This window comes from Dermacentor albipictus, chromosome 1, assembly GCF_038994185.2.
Source record: "Dermacentor albipictus isolate Rhodes 1998 colony chromosome 1, USDA_Dalb.pri_finalv2, whole genome shotgun sequence".
In the NCBI taxonomy this organism is placed as follows: domain Eukaryota; kingdom Metazoa; phylum Arthropoda; class Arachnida; order Ixodida; family Ixodidae; genus Dermacentor; species Dermacentor albipictus.
Genome location: NC_091821.1, coordinates 499,052,604 through 499,071,000, shown reverse-complemented (window position 1 = coordinate 499,071,000; position 18,397 = coordinate 499,052,604). Strand labels below are relative to the sequence as shown.

At 45.0% G+C, this 18,397-nt stretch overlaps 1 protein-coding gene across 5 annotated transcripts in view; it reads right to left on the bottom strand.

The window, feature by feature from the left end:
- LOC135920358 (rootletin-like) overlaps positions 1–18,397 on the bottom strand; it is a 380,210-nt gene that overhangs the window by 245,201 nt on the left and 116,612 nt on the right. For all 5 annotated transcript variants that reach the window (XM_065454609.2, XM_065454610.2, XM_065454613.2 and 2 more), the window contains 3 exons: positions 16,309–16,446; positions 11,999–12,093; positions 992–1,122 (listed from right to left, as the gene is read on the bottom strand). In XM_065454609.2, the coding sequence (XP_065310681.1) occupies positions 992–1,122; positions 11,999–12,093; positions 16,309–16,446 (364 nt within the window). The remainder of the gene's footprint in view (positions 1–991; positions 1,123–11,998; positions 12,094–16,308; positions 16,447–18,397) is intronic.

Here is an 18,397-nt window from a genome sequence, read left to right as displayed (position 1 = left end):
GTAGATATTTTCTAAGGTGTTTAAGCAAGCGGTCTATACTCCTTGATTAGGCAATGCCGTTATGACTGCTGGTATCTCCTACTGCGTACTAAACTACGCTACCACACCCGCTTATTCTCCTCCACTATTTGTGGCACGGGAAAGTGAAGTATATGAAAGCTAGTAAGGATGCGCTGACAAAGACAAGCCTCCTTGTAGAAATGTTGAATCTAGTTTGAGAGAGAGCGATGCAGACATTTCTTTTGGTGGAAAAGATGGGAAGTTGGCCTGGATCAATACTCTAACCAGCTACCCAGCATTGGGAAGGGAAATGGGAACAAAAAGAGAAAATGGGAGAGAAGCGTTGATGACAGGGATGAAAATGGCGGTCAATGAACTTGAACAGCAAATACTTTTCAAAGTTTCAAATCCAGACTCCTCTCTCACAAAAATTTTATAAAAGCATTCAGAAAATCATGCCAAAATAAGGACTGGCTAGGGTCCCTATAAAACCTCTTCAGAGAAAGGTTCGTTGATGAACTTGGACAATTCTTCTGCTGGAGATTTTTTCCACAGCATAATCACAGGCAGATGTGCAAGACATGTTCTGTAGTCCCAAGTATATTGCATGCCTTGCAGTCCAGACTGTATCCATGGCTGATAAGGTGTAGGTAGCGTCAAGTGAAAGAGTTCCAGACTGAGGATTCCCTTTGTTGCCTACCCTCTGTTGAGCACTTCCAAGTCTATTTTAGTGTGACACATTCGTCTTGTTTGGAGAGTACAGAGCGAGTTTCACCACATTATATTTCCAGCATCAAAACTGCAGCCGGAACAAGCCAACCCAAGAACACCCGTCGTCATTTGAGCAGCAATGCAACGGGATGCAAAATGGGACACCGTGCATAATGACAAAGCTATTGTCAACGTTAGCGACATCATGTGCGGACACCATCTATGGCGTGAATAACAGCATTAGCATCAATTTTTAAAGAGTGAGCAAGGGCGCCCCGACCTGCTGGGCATCCCTTTCGGCCTCCAGTCGGTCGTTGAGCTCCTGCGTGCGACGCAGTGCAGCACGCAAGGCCTCCAGCTCACGCTGCGCAGACGTGCGTTGCTGGTCTAGCTGCACCCGCAGGCTACTCTCTGCACACAGAGAACACAACAAGTTTGCTATCCAGGCCTGACAAGGAACAACAGCCGAGTTCAACAGTTGGAAATATTTGCGAAATCAACGGTGTTGCAGTTTGTTACAGCTGACCATTAAAATAGTGAAAAAGACACAGGACAGCAGAAAGAGTGGACACCATGAGTGCCAACCTGCGATTGCAGGATCCTGTGAAGACTACTTCGAAGCACAGATCCAGATTGTGCATGCTCAAACAAACCCAAAACACGCATGTCCCAATTTTTGGGGAAAGAAGGAGGTGTTTCACAGGATCATTCCACTACAAACAAGTACTTATTGTGCCCTGCCTTTAAGCTGTCCCGTGTCCTTTACGGTATTTTAATACATAACATGTTTCACCAACTATCCCACACAACCACTCGTCTAGCAATACTATGAGTCCACCTTGAAAACAGTATGAAATAATACAACGAACTAAGGTGCAAGCAAAGAAGCAAAGACTACCCTCGACTCTTAGGTTACCAGCCTCATCCAAGAAGCACAGTTTTCTCAAATTACAGGGATAGTGCAGGCGCAACCAGAAGTGTTGTGGTTTAACCGAGTGGAAGGGTTCTTGTGCCACTAGTGGTGCTCCACAGCTCAAGGCTCCCCAGCTCTGAACTTAAAGGGTGCAACACAACTCCAGACACACAACCAGTGAATAGATCACCACCCGCTACAGACTCTTCAGTCGGCAGCTTCAAAAGCAGCTGTCACGAGTTTGCAATGGGACGAGAAGCAAGAGGAACAGATGCAGGAAATCGTACATATTACGACAACAAAGCAAGCACAAACACACAAAAAAGCGTGGTCACATGGCCTGCACAGCCATGTGACCGCGCTTGTCCAACACGGAGCAATAATAAGCCTCTCGTTCCCGTCCCCTCCTAAACACCACACCAAGTTTGCAGTCTATTGATACTAGTTGTGCTAATATCCATAAACATCAAGCTCTCCAGACCGAACAATATTTTCAGAGGGTTCGAACAAAACATTTCACGAAACTGAGAGGCCACATGCAAACAGCACAGCACTACTTGAAAAAAAAAAAAGGAACGAGAAAAGTCACGAAACAACAATGGGCTGTGGCACATAAACAATACCAACTAATCAATAAATGTTTACAGTCAGAACCGGTTATATTGAACTCACAAAACGACGCCTACCAGCGCGATGTAAGGCATTATTCGATATAAACATTCTAAAGAATTGGACAACATAAAAGCACATACTATTTGTTACTGCACTTTATTCACAAGATGGATTACTTTCAGTTTACTGTGGCACAAAAGAGCCGCAAATTTTCTTCTGCTTAAATATCTCCATTGCCTGGAAGAGCACACATTGTTCCATGTTGTCCCAGGACTCAGAGCTGCTGAGGCCGCAGCCTTCCACGTTTGTACAGAAGTGCCGGTACTTGGGCTCGCACACACACACCACGTTGGTACACGTGGGTGCAGAATCCAAACTGCCCTCACTGTTCCCTTCACTCGCATCCCGATTCACAAAGTCAGCGATGAAGTCCTCCTCCTGAAACCTTCCAGCAGTCACAGCACCTTCGTCCGCGGACACAAACTTGTTTACCACTGACCTGTCAACGGCTTCAGGAAATGCTGAAAATTCGCTTCAAACTTCGTGAAACCGGCGACGACTTTGCCGTACTCGTCAGCACACTTTTTATTGCCATCATCAGCACCGCTAAAACTGGCACGACGGGAGCAGCTTTGGGTTGTTTACGTGTTAATGTCAGCCTAGATGCTACGACAAAGTCTTATTTTGTTTCTCTCCTCACTCTACTAGACAGTTTCCAACTTCACAGTAAATGGCAGATTCTGTCACTCCTAACTAGCCATCACACAAAAACAAAGGCAACATCAGGGAAAACAACACAACAAAATGATGGCACAAATCTCCACGAGCCTCAAACAAGCAGGATTGGCTGTTTGAGTGAGCACTGTAGGGCAGGCTTCATTTTTGGTAAGGGGTGCCCGCCTGTGGCATGGTTGTGCAGTAGAGCCACGCAGGCACAGCCAGGATAAATCACTTCTTTTGAAGGGGTGTTGGGAGCTAACCTGGCTGCCATGTAGTAAATCCAACTTCTATGCAGTTTCCCACTGTTTGAAGTTCAGTATATTGGTCATGGCTGCTATTTCTGTCTGATGTAACCCTATCTTTTTCTATATTTTCTCATTGCAAGTTTACAGTGTTAGAAATTGTTTGATAAAAGGGATAATTCCATGCAAAGAGGTTCGATACATTCAGGTTCAAGAGTATGACAGTTGTGGGGACACTTGACTGTCACGCATCACCTGATATTTGCCCCGCATGGCTCTTGCATCTCCTGTAATCCAGCTTCCCCGTGTAGCTAAGTGCCGGAGGCAGTCGGCATGCTTGCAGACTAGTACGAGAGATGGCGCGAGTGATGCACAGCTAACGCCATCTAATGGCAGGGTTACTCGGGTGTATAAGGAGGTAGGCTGCTCCTCTCTTTGGCTTGGGATTGGCGAACGATGCGGACGTTTCACTTGCTCACCCAAAATTCACGGGACCCTTTAGGAGCAGTACACCAAAATGGACGAACACAATTGTTCGAACGCGCCACCGTTTGCATAACCATACACATGAACGATTATGTGTTGGTGTCCAGCATGGGAGTGAACATATTTGCTCGCTATCCAGTGGCGGTGAGTTCTTGATTTCTCATGCGCCCATCGGAATGTTTTATCGGTGGTAATTTGGCTAGCAGGCACTAGTGTATGAAAGGTGCAATAAATGCCCTTTCCATTGTTTGCACTACTGTGTTGTGGTTCCTTTGTCTCAAGAGTGCGCGTGAGACCCTGCACTGTTTCAAAGAATACAGTGAGGTGGCATGTGGATTCTATGTCCTTATTAAATAATTCCAAGTTTTAATGCTGAAAAATTCTAGTCTCCAACAGCAAGAGCAAGTCTGTATGTTGGGTAGAAGGAATTGACGGCACAGTGAAGACTGAATTGCATAAGAAGAGAGAAATACAGTGCCAGTGGTAATGAGCTACAGTTGCGTTTAAAGCTGCAACCCAGTGCCCCAGGTGGAATGGACTCCAAGACTACACAGAGGCACCAACAAATGAAAAATTGGTTTGATATGTATACAAAATTGGAACAGTGCTTAGTTGAACTTTCCATAAGTCGGTGCCGCAGTGCAGTCTTGAGACCCCTTCGGCCATGGGCACTGTGTTTGTAGGTTATACTGAACGTGAATGTACATTCAAGGTAGTGCACGGCACTTGATAAGTTCATAACTGTAGTACATTTACAGTGGGAAACAGCTCGTTTGTGATACATTGCATTATATTTTTTATTAGAACTTTGCTAAAGTGTGAATATCAGCATCAAGTGAGTTTTGCATGTAATAGCAGCTCCCCACTAGCATGACTAACACAGTAAAAGCTCGTTATTTTGCAACTCGTTAATTCAAAATTTAAGATAATTCGAAGTAGACGCCGCAGTCCATCTAACAATGTATTGACAGCAATATGTAACACATTCCGCTAATTCACACTGAAATCCACACCACCACCTATAATTTGAACTCCGCATCATCGTGGATGGGGAGAGTGCTAGTGAACGGAAGCATGTTGGCAACGATCGTCGCTGCGCAGCTTTGCTCTTTCCATATGCAGCTGTTACAGGTCGGTTCTCTCCCTATCTCAAGACCTTCAACATAAAAGCACAGAACGCAGACTCGGCACTGCATTTTCTTTATTTATTTATTTATTTATTTATTTATTTATTTATTTAATTTATCGCAATGGTGATCATACAGACACTCCAAATGCCTTTCTGCCATTGGTGCCACCGTGAGGTTCCATATAAAGTCCAAGGGCAATAAGACCATAGCCGCGCGCTGCGTTCTTTGTGTATGAGTGAAAGCATGCAAGGGTAAGCCAGTGAATGTGGCTCAATCTCGCATGCGTGAGCAAGGAAGGAGAGGCGGAGTGCGCCCACTCCCGTCGTGCATGAGGCTCAGGGGTGAGGCGAGGCAGGGGGGGACGGCAGGGGCGGCCATGCGGGCGCCGCATCTTGAAAGCGATTTGCGACGTGGCCAAACTGCATGCCCACGTGGACCTCATCTTCAAAGATATCTAAGATGTTTGCAGAGTTCGCGTAGTGCCGATAGCTTCGGATGCGATGTGCTTTCTACATTTCATTCATGTTGAAGCAAGAGCTGTACGAAGGTCAATTCACTCGCTGCTACTGCCGCGTTTCGTCTCTCTAGCGTTTTTCGAGTTTTCGGTCATCGAGCGAGATGTGTCCATGTTTACCTGTGCGCACATGACACCATATTTATTAATTTAGTGAGTAAATGGGCGTTTGCAAGTTTACACGACCGATAAATCTACTATCCTTACTTCATATAGATATCTACTAATTTGCTATCGCAATGAATGCTTCACTTTTCGAGCGAAACTGTAATTTTTTTTTTTTTTTTTTCTGCACCAGTCGGTGCGAGAAATGCGCAGATGGAGCAAGAGCCATCACGACGTCGAGCACGTTGGACCGTGTTGGCCGCGTCCGGTTACATTGGCTGCGCCAGTGCTTCGAAGTATAGGCATTGTTCACGCCAACGTGACATAGTGCACGTGCTCGCGTGCACACGTCACATAGACTATACACGCGCCTTAACTGGGCAATTTTTTTCTCTAACGTTCATTAGTTAGAATTTTGTATAATTCGAATTTTCATAGCACCCCCGCAGAATTCGAATTGACGAACTTTTACTGTAGTAGATTTTTGCGATTATCTATTTTTTTTTTTCGAAGTCATAGCAAATAGTAATTAGTGTTAAATAGTTTCAATGCAAATAGCTGGAACAGTTGCAAGATTTGCATAAAACCCTGACATATGAGCCATATGTTGACAATTCTAACAAAGTTGGTTCCTTACTTGTTAAAAAAGAAATGGGTTCATTTCTGGAGTTGGTTTACTTTCAAAGCAGCGTTATTCAGATATTTCCAACATTTCTTACAACTCCAGCTGCACAGAAAATATGTCTACAGGCTCTTGCTCACTGTTGCGCTTTGCTCTACTTAAAGTTTTGTGGTGATTGAGGCAGCGGGAGCATTTTGTGAATGAATGAATGAATGTTTGGTGTTTAATGGTGCAAGGGCCATGTATGGCCAAAGAACGCCATGCTGTTGGTAATGAGTTCGATGTGTAGTTATGAGTTCTATGAAGTTGGTGTGATGTGGCTGTAAAGGGGCCTTAAAAATAGTCGCTCTAAAATGCATAAAATCTGTATAATAAAATTATGGCCTTGACATGTGACGTGTACTATGAACATTAGGATGCATTTGAAAAGAATGATGCGATGTATAAAATATATCTGATTCTAAAAGTTTACTAGAGCACTGCTGCCTCCTTAGAGCCCTTGAAACACAAGGGCCTGGATGCACGTGCTATGCGAAAACAGTTATCGCAGCAGGATCCTCTGGAACGAGGATGGTCTACGAATTTAATGGACTTGTAACATGTAAGATAACATCATTTAAGAAACCGAGGACTGCTTTGGTGTTAAATAGTGATTCTTGGACAAGAAACATTGCCGAGTGAAGAGGGATGTAATACCGGTATGCCAGAGGAAAATATTTCTCTCAGCTTCGGCCTCCCAACACTCCACGAGGACATGAAGCACGGTCAGCCTCTCACCACATCTACCACAGGTTGGAGGTTCATTTCCAGTGAGTAGAAAATGATGGGTCCCAAATGTGTGTCCTATTCTGAGTTGACAGAATAGGACATCTGTTTGCCGTGATTTTGTTATGGAGGGCCAAAAACCTAGCTGCGGCTTTATACAGCGCAGTTTATTATTAGTTTCTGCGTCCCGCATGTGTTGCCAGTAGTTTTGCAGTTTATTACATAAGAAAGGCATCAGATCTATGACAAAGACAGTAACCGTGGGAGTAATAGCTAGTGATGTGAGTGATGTGGCCATTTTGTAAGCTAGTACATTACCATCGATGCCTCTATGGCCAGGTACCCAGCATATTACAACATGTCCATATGACAAATAAATACCGCATAAGAGTGAGTAAAGTTCAATTAAAACAGGATTTGTAAACTTTTGTAACGAAATCAGCGCTTTTACAAGACTTAACGAGTCTGTGAATATTATTGCTTTGTCAAGTTTTATTTTTTTTATATGTTTTACTGCAGACAATACAGCATAGGCTTCTGCAGTGATGATACTTGTTATGGGGTTCAATACGTAAGATTTAGAAAAAGAGCGACCAATAGCAGCGTAGGATACGCCAGCATGGGATTTGGACGCGTCTGTGTAGAATTCGGAGCAGCTGTACTTCGATTGAAGTTCATGAAAATGCATAGTGATTTGGAGGTCATGAGTGTGCTTTGTGACCTCTACAAAGGATACATCTGTGATGTGTGGTGCGCGACATGGTGTGGTGGTCGGGACGGTCAGGAGCAGACGACAAGGAGTGCGCGCGCCGAGGCGAATTCCGTGCTGGAAGGAAAAAAAACTACAACGCCGAAGAGCGTTACGCACGTGAACGCGCGGCGCAAGAAAAGCAACTAAAAGAAGAAAAGCCAACCAATTAGGAAAGACCACGGGGCGCCAGGCAGCCAATCGGTCAATGCCTAATCGGCTAGAGCGGAAGAAAAGGCGAGGCGCACTGGCAGAAGGGGGAGATGCCGGGGAGACGCCGGGAGAGTTCAGGAAGCAACGCCAGGAGAAGGTCGGCCACAGGACCAGGAGTTGAAGACGGGCCGTCGGGTTCCAGACCCGAGCCACCAGGACTTCACTCGACCAGGGCCTCCTGACAACCCGTTCCTGCACGTCGCCAGTCTACCCGAGCATGCCGCCCTCTGCTCAAGGCCGGCGAGCTTCTGTGCCCGTGGGCAGAACGAGAACAGTCGGGCTACGGGCCCGAGTTCTACGCCCAGCTGCCCAGCCAGAACGCCGCCCCTGTTTGTCGTGCCGCCTGCTGCCCAAGGCCGGCGTTCAAGCTTCTGTGCCCATGGGCAGGACGAGAGCAGTCGGGCTATGGGCCCGAGCTTTACGCCCAGCTGCCCGGCCAGAACGCCACCGCCGTCTGCTCATGCCGCCAAGCCGCCTGCCTCTATCTCCAAGCCAGAGCAAGGGCGCTCCGGTCGGCCGGTCAACCAACTTACACCACGACCTTTGGCGAGACCGGCGCAACTCCTTTCGTCAGCTTGTCGCCGCGTCGAGACTGTTATGTGCCCCTGCCGTCATGGCAAGCCCGGACTGGCGCACTAGTTAACTTCATACTAGCCCCAAGTGTGTTTCTTACTGCCGTGATGTCTATTTGAGTGTTTCTTTTATGCTTTCTATTTTCTTCTATTTATATTAGGCTTCTTTTAGTTCCATTAAAAGTTTGTGTGTGTTTTCGAAACCAACAGCTTTGTCCTCAATAGGGTTCTCGGAGGCTCCGCCTAAGAGAACCGTCAGAACCTTTGAGTACACGAACCTTTGTCCCCAATTGGGCCTCACAACATCACAGTCTATCACCTGCCACTCCCAGGGCGGTAGTAGCTTAGCTGGAGGCTTTAAGTGATGTTCGAGAATTGCAACATCAATTTCTTCACTTAGCTCTCTTACACGTAGTGACAAAGGTACTTTCATAGAGGGTCCATTTTGAAAAATCGTTTCACACGTAGAGTCATTAGCGGTTGTGAAACACGGATGTTCCTTATTTGAGCGAACTTTAAGAAAATAGTTAAAGCTGAAGTACATTCTTTGAAAATGGAGTGGCCACTTGTCTGACCCTACATATAGACTTTCAACAGGGCTTGTTCTAAATGCGCCAGTGGCCAGGCGAATACCCAGATGATGAATGGGGTTTGTGTTCGCTAATCAAGCGGCATCGTGATGCTGTGAAGTGCGACTTTGAGTGCACGACACCAGCAGTTTATGCTGTGTCATGAAAATTCAACTGAACGCTCTTCGTTACCCCACCTGCTTGCTTGGCAAACGTAGAGAGGAAAAAAATATTTAAAATTTAACACTAAGACTCAGCTGTGGCTTACATGTGAATTTAGACTTCAAATGCCGTTTGCCAGCAGTGCAAATTTTGCCACGAAAGGTGGTTTCGTGGCATCGTGTACCTTTAACGCAAAGTTCTCCGCCAGCAGCATCACCGAAAAGTACGGAACGGAGCAGCTAATCGGAGATATGACATCGGCACCTTATGCATTTGCAAATGGAAACTGCTTTTATAAAGACTCGGGTGTTCCATGCAGTTATTATTGCGATCGGCGTTCGTGTTGTCCACTTCTCTACTCTTGTGTCCTGTCTGCACGCCTCACTTCTAGTTTGCATATTGAATCCTTACCAACTAGCTCAGCTTTCTGTCGTTCTATTATTGCGAGCTATATGTACAGACTTTTTTTTTTTTCTTTCTGGGGTGTTGTAATTACAAGTGCGGCTTATGCACAGAAAAATATGTACATTCATTCATTTAGAACACTTCGAAAATTTCTTATACTGAAGTTCGAGCCGAAGCGAATATCAAATAGCATAATATTTTAACGGATATTTGAAAATATCCAATCTTCACAAAAGCCAAACTAGTAGTAAAGACACAGTAGTACAGACTAACAAGAATATCGGTACCAAAAACATGCACGCACCTTGCCAATATGCATGGACTACATAGAGTAAGCCCTTGTTATAAGTGAACGGGACGACAAAAAAATTCAATATAAGCAGTAATTCAATAAAAACTACTCCATAAATGCAAAAAACGTAGAGCTGCAATCGCACACTGCAGAAGTTTACTACCACCGTAGTAATCTGGCTGCATCGTGATTTTCAATCCCGATCCAGCCAGATTGGGATCGAATTTCTCGGTCGCGATTGGCTTCTTTGCATAAGTTGCAAGAGGGAGCCAATTGGTTCGGGTGACTTTGGGCACACTGGGCACAGACACAAAAGGCGGCGCCAAGTGACATTTGTCTGCTACATTGCATGATGCTTCCACAGCGTTGCCACCGACTACATGCGGGCGCAGCATGGTGGAAAAGGGTGCGCCAATGAAGAGGATCGCCCACTCGCCGTGATTAGGCCCCCTGAATAAAACTAAAGGTAGCGACGCTCTTTTATCTTGTCACACAAGCAGGCGAGCGAAGGCAGGTGACAAGGTCTGGGGCTAATCCGCATCTCCCTGTTGGTGGAGCAGAGTAGCGCAGTTGCACTCGTGTCATTTTCGCAGAAACAAGTGCGAGAGCGACCATGCCCTGCCGACCGCGCTTTTTGTTTCCTTTATTTTTTATTTTATGTGTTGTCTCGCACTGGCAGAGGCTCTTGATCGCAGGGCACAGTCCCCTGCCCCGCAATCGCCACGATCAAACAAGAAACTGAGATGGTGAGTGGTGGGGGAAGGAGCAGGAATGTCGCCACCCTTAGTTTATTTATGGGTCTTATGCACGAAAGGCGCCAAATGCCGCCGGTAAGTGCATACCCGCTTGCTACGGACAGCACGCAGCTGCAGCAGGAAGGGAAAGGGTGCGCAGGCAGCGCGATGGCGCAGCTGGTGACAGAGAGGGTCGCTCGCTCATCCGGCACGGAACGCTTTGCTCGGTGTGAAAGGTGCCACACGCCGTTGTGAGTGCGCATGTGCCCTTTGACAGTTTGCTCTCAGCGGAGCAGCTTGTCGATGTGCTTCGCAAAGTCTGGCTTAAAATGCGTGCATTTTGGTCGCAACTCGGAGACGTTTCTCATAAAGCAATAATTCGAGTAAAGCGGATTTGCCATAACAAGGGTTTAGTGAACTGACTTTCTTTATTACGGCACAAATATGCTGAACAAATTAACGCAGATGCCCACAGTTACACCAAAAGATGTGTGGTGCTGGTTAAAAGTCGATCTAACGAAACCCAATTTTACGAAGTTCCCGATCTAACAAAGAAATTTCCATTCCCTGGCAGGTACCCGTGGGTTTCAATGTTGTCATCAACCTGAATTAAACTTGGCCGAACTCGATTTAACAAAGTTTTTTCATGAAATAAACGAGTAAAAAATGTGATTTCTTTCTAATTTTGACAGACGGGTCTTTCTTTGAGCATCCGCTCTAATGCTAACACGTTAAAATATATAGGTACCCTAGTCATGGTCCTAGCTTTATTTTGATGAGGCAGCACACTGCACCCATGCGTGGAACAACGGACTCAACACCCCCTCGGTTGGGGCAGCGGTGGGTGCTTTCGTTATTTCATGGTTTATGCAACAGATAGCTGGGTTAGCAGCAAATACGATGCCACGGTACCTTTTGCATGTCACGACATTACAATTTTTTTATTTCGACGGACCGAAAAATTATTTTCTAGGTTTTACAAGCTTCCCAATTTAATGAAATAATTCGAGCATGGTCATCACTTCATTAAATCAAGTTTCAACTGTATTGCAATTTGCTTACCGTGCAATCATTACATTTCTTGTCAGATGATGACCACTCTTTCTTCTGTCCACAATCCCATAATAAGTGCCCTCTTATTCAGAGCTTTGGCACATACCATTAGCCATGCATTTACTCTCAGCAATAATTACCAAGACATGGTACAAAGTGGTACAAACGAAATGTCAGCAAGTTGGATTTTGTTCACAGCTGTTAAAACAGCAAAATGTACGACAGACAGTGCAACAGACGAGGAAACAGACAACACAGCAGGCAACAGAGGAGCACTGATCCTATTCTTACCATCTGTCAGGCACACTGTATAACCACAATATTTTGAAGCATCATAACAGAAAAAACAGTGCTTCATCCAGTGTGCTATGAAACTACATTTGGGACACGTGATGGTGAGCACCACTATGCAGTGTTCCCAATTGCATACCTTCATTTCGGCACTGCAGCTGCGTGTCATTCGATCGTGTCAGCTTGGTCTGCAGCTCGGACACCTCACCCCGCAGACGGTCCACTTCACAGCTGCTGCTCATAGGGAAAACGTGACAAGAGCATCAGGACAATCACGCAACTGCACAAGAGCACCCTGTGCATTTGTTTACTTTCAGTGATGCGACTGGTCCAACACACTTCGAAAAACCTTTCGAGCAGTTAAAGCATCACTTTGGAGTAACAAATCAACATTTTAGGAGCAATTACCAAGCTCACATATTCAGATGCAAATATTGAGTCTAGCTAGAGCAGTACTCCATGTTCTCCAACGAGAATTGCAAGTGCATGCTTTCTCACAAGCGCTTGTCCAGGATATCCCAGAGTATGAAGCCCCAGAGGGCTCCCCACTCAAAGCTCTCCAATAAGTGAAGTTCTGTGGAGAGCCCAAAGTTTGCGCAATCACCCGATCCTGGGCATCCTAAAGTACCCACACTTTCACAATACAATTTATATTAGTACTTATTTTGAGGAGCTGAAGGTAAGGCTTGATTACTGAGAGAACGCATTGCTAAATTTCGAGACGTTTTTAGAAAGAACCCTCCTGATGATGTTAGCGCTTTCCATGCAAACTACTTGTTGCAGTTGCATGGGAAAACCAACCTGCTGTGCTTGCCTGTCAGTTCATGAACAGAATCCTTAGGCTCATTGTTGCTCGCGGTTCATAAAATAAGGGCTAAATAATTATTACGGCATTTAAGTCACAAATCTAAGCGGTGAGCTATTAGGCTTGTGGTAATGGAAGGCTGCCGACTAATTTTGATGAGTTCGTTAGCAAGCACTTAACCTAGTTACCCTAGTGGTTTTTCAGGCACTATGCTACTGCAGCAGGTGGAATTCCTTATAAATTCCGTCTGCCCTCTAATATTTTAAGGAAAAGGTACTATGTGTACTGTTTTGAGTGTCATTTTGAATAAATATTGTCAGGCATCTGTTGTAAAAAAAAAAAACTCTATATTCGATATGCTTTACTGATCACTTATAATGCAATTCAACCGCAAGTTAAAGAAATGCCACCTTGCAAGATCTATAATTGTACCAAATATATTATCTTTCTTTTCTCTATCACCATAACATTTAGAAGCCTATTACTTCCAAGATTTGGTAAGGTAATCTTACGGTACGATCTGCTTTAAGTAAAAAATTCACTCCTCCAGCATCTTTGAGCCGCCACCTGAGGCCGCCACAACGAAACTGCCGCACCATTCATTAATAAAGTTTCTTCTCTCTCTCCTCCAGCATGCATACTCGCAGCATGCACAAGCTGTAAAATTGATACAGCAAAAGGAATAATTCAAACTCCCCATAATCTCCCATTCACTTTATTCTGTGGCATAAAACATCAGTTCATTTGGAGGTACGGTCATGCACTTGTTTTAACGACGCAAGAGCCTGTGATTGGGCATTGCTGCAAATCATAACAGTGAACTTCCTAGCACACCTCTCAACCATGCCAAAACTCAGCTTAGTAAAAAAAAAATTGTGGCAGAACTCATCTCACAATGACTGTCGACAGTGATGCGCTAGCACTGAATCAAATTGAAGTATGCCTGGTATTCTGGTAAACGCATGCAGGCGGACTGGGTGTGTTTCCAGATAGGTGGAGGCACAAATGTCAGCAGCCTGCAGGGCGCAGCCACCTGGTGACACAGAGTTCAACCACACAAACACAGAGCTAATACAGCAGTAACTAAGTGCATTCTACTTTGCGGCTGGTGTAAATTTTTGGCAGCAGTGCAATCACAAACACATTGTCTTTTTAAATGTTTAAAATGTTTTAGACTTAGTTACACAATATCACCTCTTTTTGGCTAGTGGAACTCCGCACCACCAGGTGGCTGCACTATGCAGGCTGCTCACATTTACGCTAAAGCCCCTTCATCACAGCAGTAGTAGTTTGGAGGGGCTTTACTTTACACCTCTACCCATCTGTCAAATGCCCAGCTTGCCAGTGGTTGCCGAGATACCAGACACGCTCAGCGCTACGTGAAAACACTCGCAGCACATGCTGTTTGGATGACTCTTGCTGGGGATCAATGACCAGGCAACTAGCGCAGATGTAGGAGAGGCTTGGTGTACTGGCTCCAAGACAGCAGGAAGTAGACTAGACGACCTCACATCATGAGCCAGAGCCAGTGAAGGCAGAGCTTAGCCCCAATCACTCGGCGAATGAGTTGAGGAGAAAAAGCACGACTCAGAGAGGAGGTTAACTTGTAAGCGTCTGTCTTTATCTTAAATTGTGGCACGAATGTTTTACTGTAGCTGTACCCTACACATCTACAATTTGTCCAAACCGTTTCAGGGACCCTTTAACATGACATGGAACTGAACAATAATTTTGATTCTGAAGTTCGTAGTACTGAAATATTTTTACATTGATACTAGAAGCCGTCAGCAGGGGATTTCTGAAAAGTTCAGTAATTTGGAAAGTTTGTTAATGTGGCGTTCGTATTAACAAGGCTTCTCTGTATGCCCTAAATTGGATATGTCATTACCACATTTGGAAACAACCTCCATTAAAAAGGCATTTTACAATAAATGTTCAGAAGCTGAGAAGAGCTGTGGAACGTCAACAAAAAAGGAAAAGTTGACATGTCATGCGCAGCACACAAGTCAACACTATAGTTAAATTTAGCCCTTACACTGCCACTTAAGTTGAGGACCCAGCCTCGCACAAGCCCTGCCGCTCCCGAGTATACTTGTATTGAATTTTTCAGCACACTCCCTGCATCTGTTTAAGCAACTTGTGCAAAAAAAAATATACATTTCGTACCTGTGGCCTCATCTATTGAAAGGTCATTTAAACACAGAAAACATGGGAGGCAAATTTCTGACAGCTGGCAGAGCACGTCTTAGTGCTCTCTCAAAATCAAAATCAGATAGGCAAAATGCCAGATGGTGATAGATGTAGCAAAGCATGGTTAAATCAAGCAGGCTAGGTGACTATTTGTCATTGCCCAGTTTCAAACGGGATGACAATAAATATCATCATCACCATCTCTTGTCCCGTCTCGGCCTGCTCGTGGCGGGGCAGCCATGGCAAGGCAGCATGGTACTTTCGCATTTGTCTATGTTTGCACCTTAACAGACAAAAATTTATTAACTGTTGAAGAATTCTTAATTGGGAGAAAGCAATAAAGAACAGCTTTTATGCAGCATGAAATAGTCACTGAAATAATGCATGAATGAAATCCAGAGGGTGCAGAGAAGCAGTCAAAAAAATAACCCAGAGCGTTAAAGGGCCCCTCACCAAACTTTGGTTACACGCTGGAAGTTGTTACGTGTCCTCTAGAAATCGTTCTACTGCAAAAATTTTTCTAATCGGCTGATTAATAGCCAAGATGGAAATATTTCAGTGCCACAAACCCATGATTTCAGGAGGCGAGCTCCACTGCCAAGCGAGACACTCTCTCCACTTGCCCCGTCTAGTCTCCACAAGTGAAATTCTTTCCCTGCGTTCTTTCATAGCGGAGCTCGAGAAACGCGTGGCGTGTACGTCACGGGCCCCGCCTTCATTTCTTTTATTTTTATTTTTGTCCTCACTTTCTTGCAGTGCAGCGCACTTCCGCTGACGACGTCATGTGCGAGCTGTTGTGATTGTCACGTTTCACACAGCACACATTTTTACGCGCTGTGCTTGAGGACACCTGACTAGCGGGCACCTGACACGAATACTGAGGCAGACACAAGCGGACCACAGAGCATGATGCTGCGCTGGAACATGGTAGAAAATTACATTTTCCGTGTTTGCACCCACCACTGCACGACGTGAGAACACGCAGATGAAACGGAAGTACATCTCTCTTGCTGTGGTGCTAAGTAAAACAAAAACATACAGACATTCAGCTTGTGTGTTTCATTATTTTTCTAAGCTTTAGTTAGTCTATTCAAGCAACATATTACACAAACAAAAGATGTCGCCTTCAATAATTTTCGAAGCCACATGTCACCACTAGCAACGTAACAGCACCAACATGTTTGCAGGCGCACTAGCATGCGTACACCACCCTGTGGCCTAGAGCGCAGCAGCCACAAGGAGAAGGGCAAACAGCATTTGGTTTGAAATTTCAGATCCTTATGGGGCACGTAGCAATGTAGTACTTTGCAGACATGATCGTTATCACGCATTGTATGTTCTGCGCTTGTAAGCTCAAAATGACCAGGCCTGGTGAGGGGCCTTTTAAGGAGCAGAGGCAATGTGGTGAGGAGCGACACTACATTCCAAGACATGCAAACTCAATGCCCACTCACCTGAGGTCGAGTGCCTGGCGCTGTTCATGGGCCAGGTGGCTAGCTTGGTCAAGTGCTCGCTGCAGGCGATCATTCTCGGCATTCAATGCTTCTACCTGCCTGTTCAGGTCACCAGCTATCTGCTGGGAGAGGTTCTGCCTGCACAAAGTAACCAGCTACATCTTCCAACATGGCTCACAAATATGACTGTTTCATTATGAAACAAATTCAAATTAAGAAATCTGAGTACAGCAGCAATCCTGAATAAATTACAACCTATAGAACAGCCTAATATCATATCGTATTTGCACGATTCTAACATGCACCTTTTCAAATAAAAAAAGCGTTCAAATTTGCATGCGCGTTAAAATCAAACCTAATTCTACTCAAAATCAAAAACGAAACTGATTCTCACTAAAAGAAGCCCAATGCATGGTAGCTAGCCATAGTGCCATCGAACGAACAATGCTCTTCATGCCTTCGTTTATGGTCGACATTTGCTAGTTAGCTATAAGTGTGGCATTTCTAATACATTAGATGGAACTGAAGATCACTTTGCGGTTGGTAGACAGCAAGAAGGAGGTGTTGTTGGACTCCACTGAGTAAAAATAGTTTAGGTGAGAGGACGCCGCCGCTCTCTGCTTCACAGCAAAAGTCTGCTCTTTCTCGGAAGCTACACAGTTGCCAAACTGTGGTGACCTCAATAAAGAATAAAGAGAAGGCATGCGGTAAAGCTGCAGGAATGTTGGAAATGTGGGATGCTCATTTTGGCCACCCACTTGTCTTACGATACAGTTGAACCTCGCTATAATGAAGTTGGTAAAATCGGCAATTTGCTTCAATATATCAAAATTTTATTCTATTGAAATTCAACCTTTTATGCAAATAAGTACAGTTGCCGATCGATTTTTCTTACAAGGAAAGGTGCCGCAGAATTTTTAAAATTATCGGGCAATCAAAAAAAGTAAATTTGAATGAGAAAACAGTTCATTTTGATGAATTTGGGAGTCGGCGATGAACGATACTGTTTCATGCCACGTCGACAATATGTTCACATAGGCAGTACGAATTACATGAAGCCAGCCATGCGCTCCGCCCCCGCGGCTGATAGCATCGCCCGCACTGGGATGACGCTATCGTGAAAAGAGCCGGCAGCAGAGAGCGAATGCCTTGTCTGCCTCTCACTCCAACGAATCACTAAATCTCGAGATTAGGCAATCACCCACACTAAATGTGTGGGGAGACAGCTTACATGATGCCACGCCATCTCGGCACGCCCACTCTTTGCCCACGTGGCAGATTACCTCTAAAGCAGGGTGCGCAGCTGTGTGTGTGCTAAGCCACGCTTACAGCCATGCGCAGTCAAGGCCAAAAAGTGCGCAAACTTACCCTCCCCCCCCCCCTACATTCTCGCGAGCACGTTGCCACGAGCTTGGTTCCCTTCACCCTTTCCCTTTGCTCACGTGGGAAGGCTGTGCATTCTTCTCTCACCCTCACACGCTTTCATTCGCACCTAAAGCACACAGTGCACAGGGTGTGATAGGATCTTATCGCATTTGGACTTCATACGGAACATGATTTGACAGATGCGTTTGCAAATAGCCACTTGTATTTCAATCATTTTACCATCTGCACCCGCAGAAGTTTCCATTTACTGTCTCGCCATTCCTTTGCGGCAGCAATGAAATTTCATTATATTGAAATCACATACAAACACTCTTCGTTGTATTGAGGTTCCAAATACCTAGTGTTATATGGACAAGAGCTCATGAAAAGTAAAATACTTTGTTATATCGAGAATTCCTAACACTGAAGCTCATTATATTGAGGTTTAACTGTTTCAACCAAAAGCTGTTTAAGCTGTTTATCTGTTTAACTAAAAGCACTCCAAGCGGTCCCGACTCATTTTAGCTGACAGCATGTACTTGAAATCTCACTCCTTCAGAAGGAACGCTGACAGACTTAAAGGTAACAGGCAAGCCTTCGGCTGTAGATTGTGTTAAAAAAAAGATCTTTGTGAATGTCACCCCTCACAACTTCCTGCTCCCAGCTATCTAGCCACTTAGGTGCAGACTCGATAACATAGAAATCCTTGCATCCGAGTGTGAGG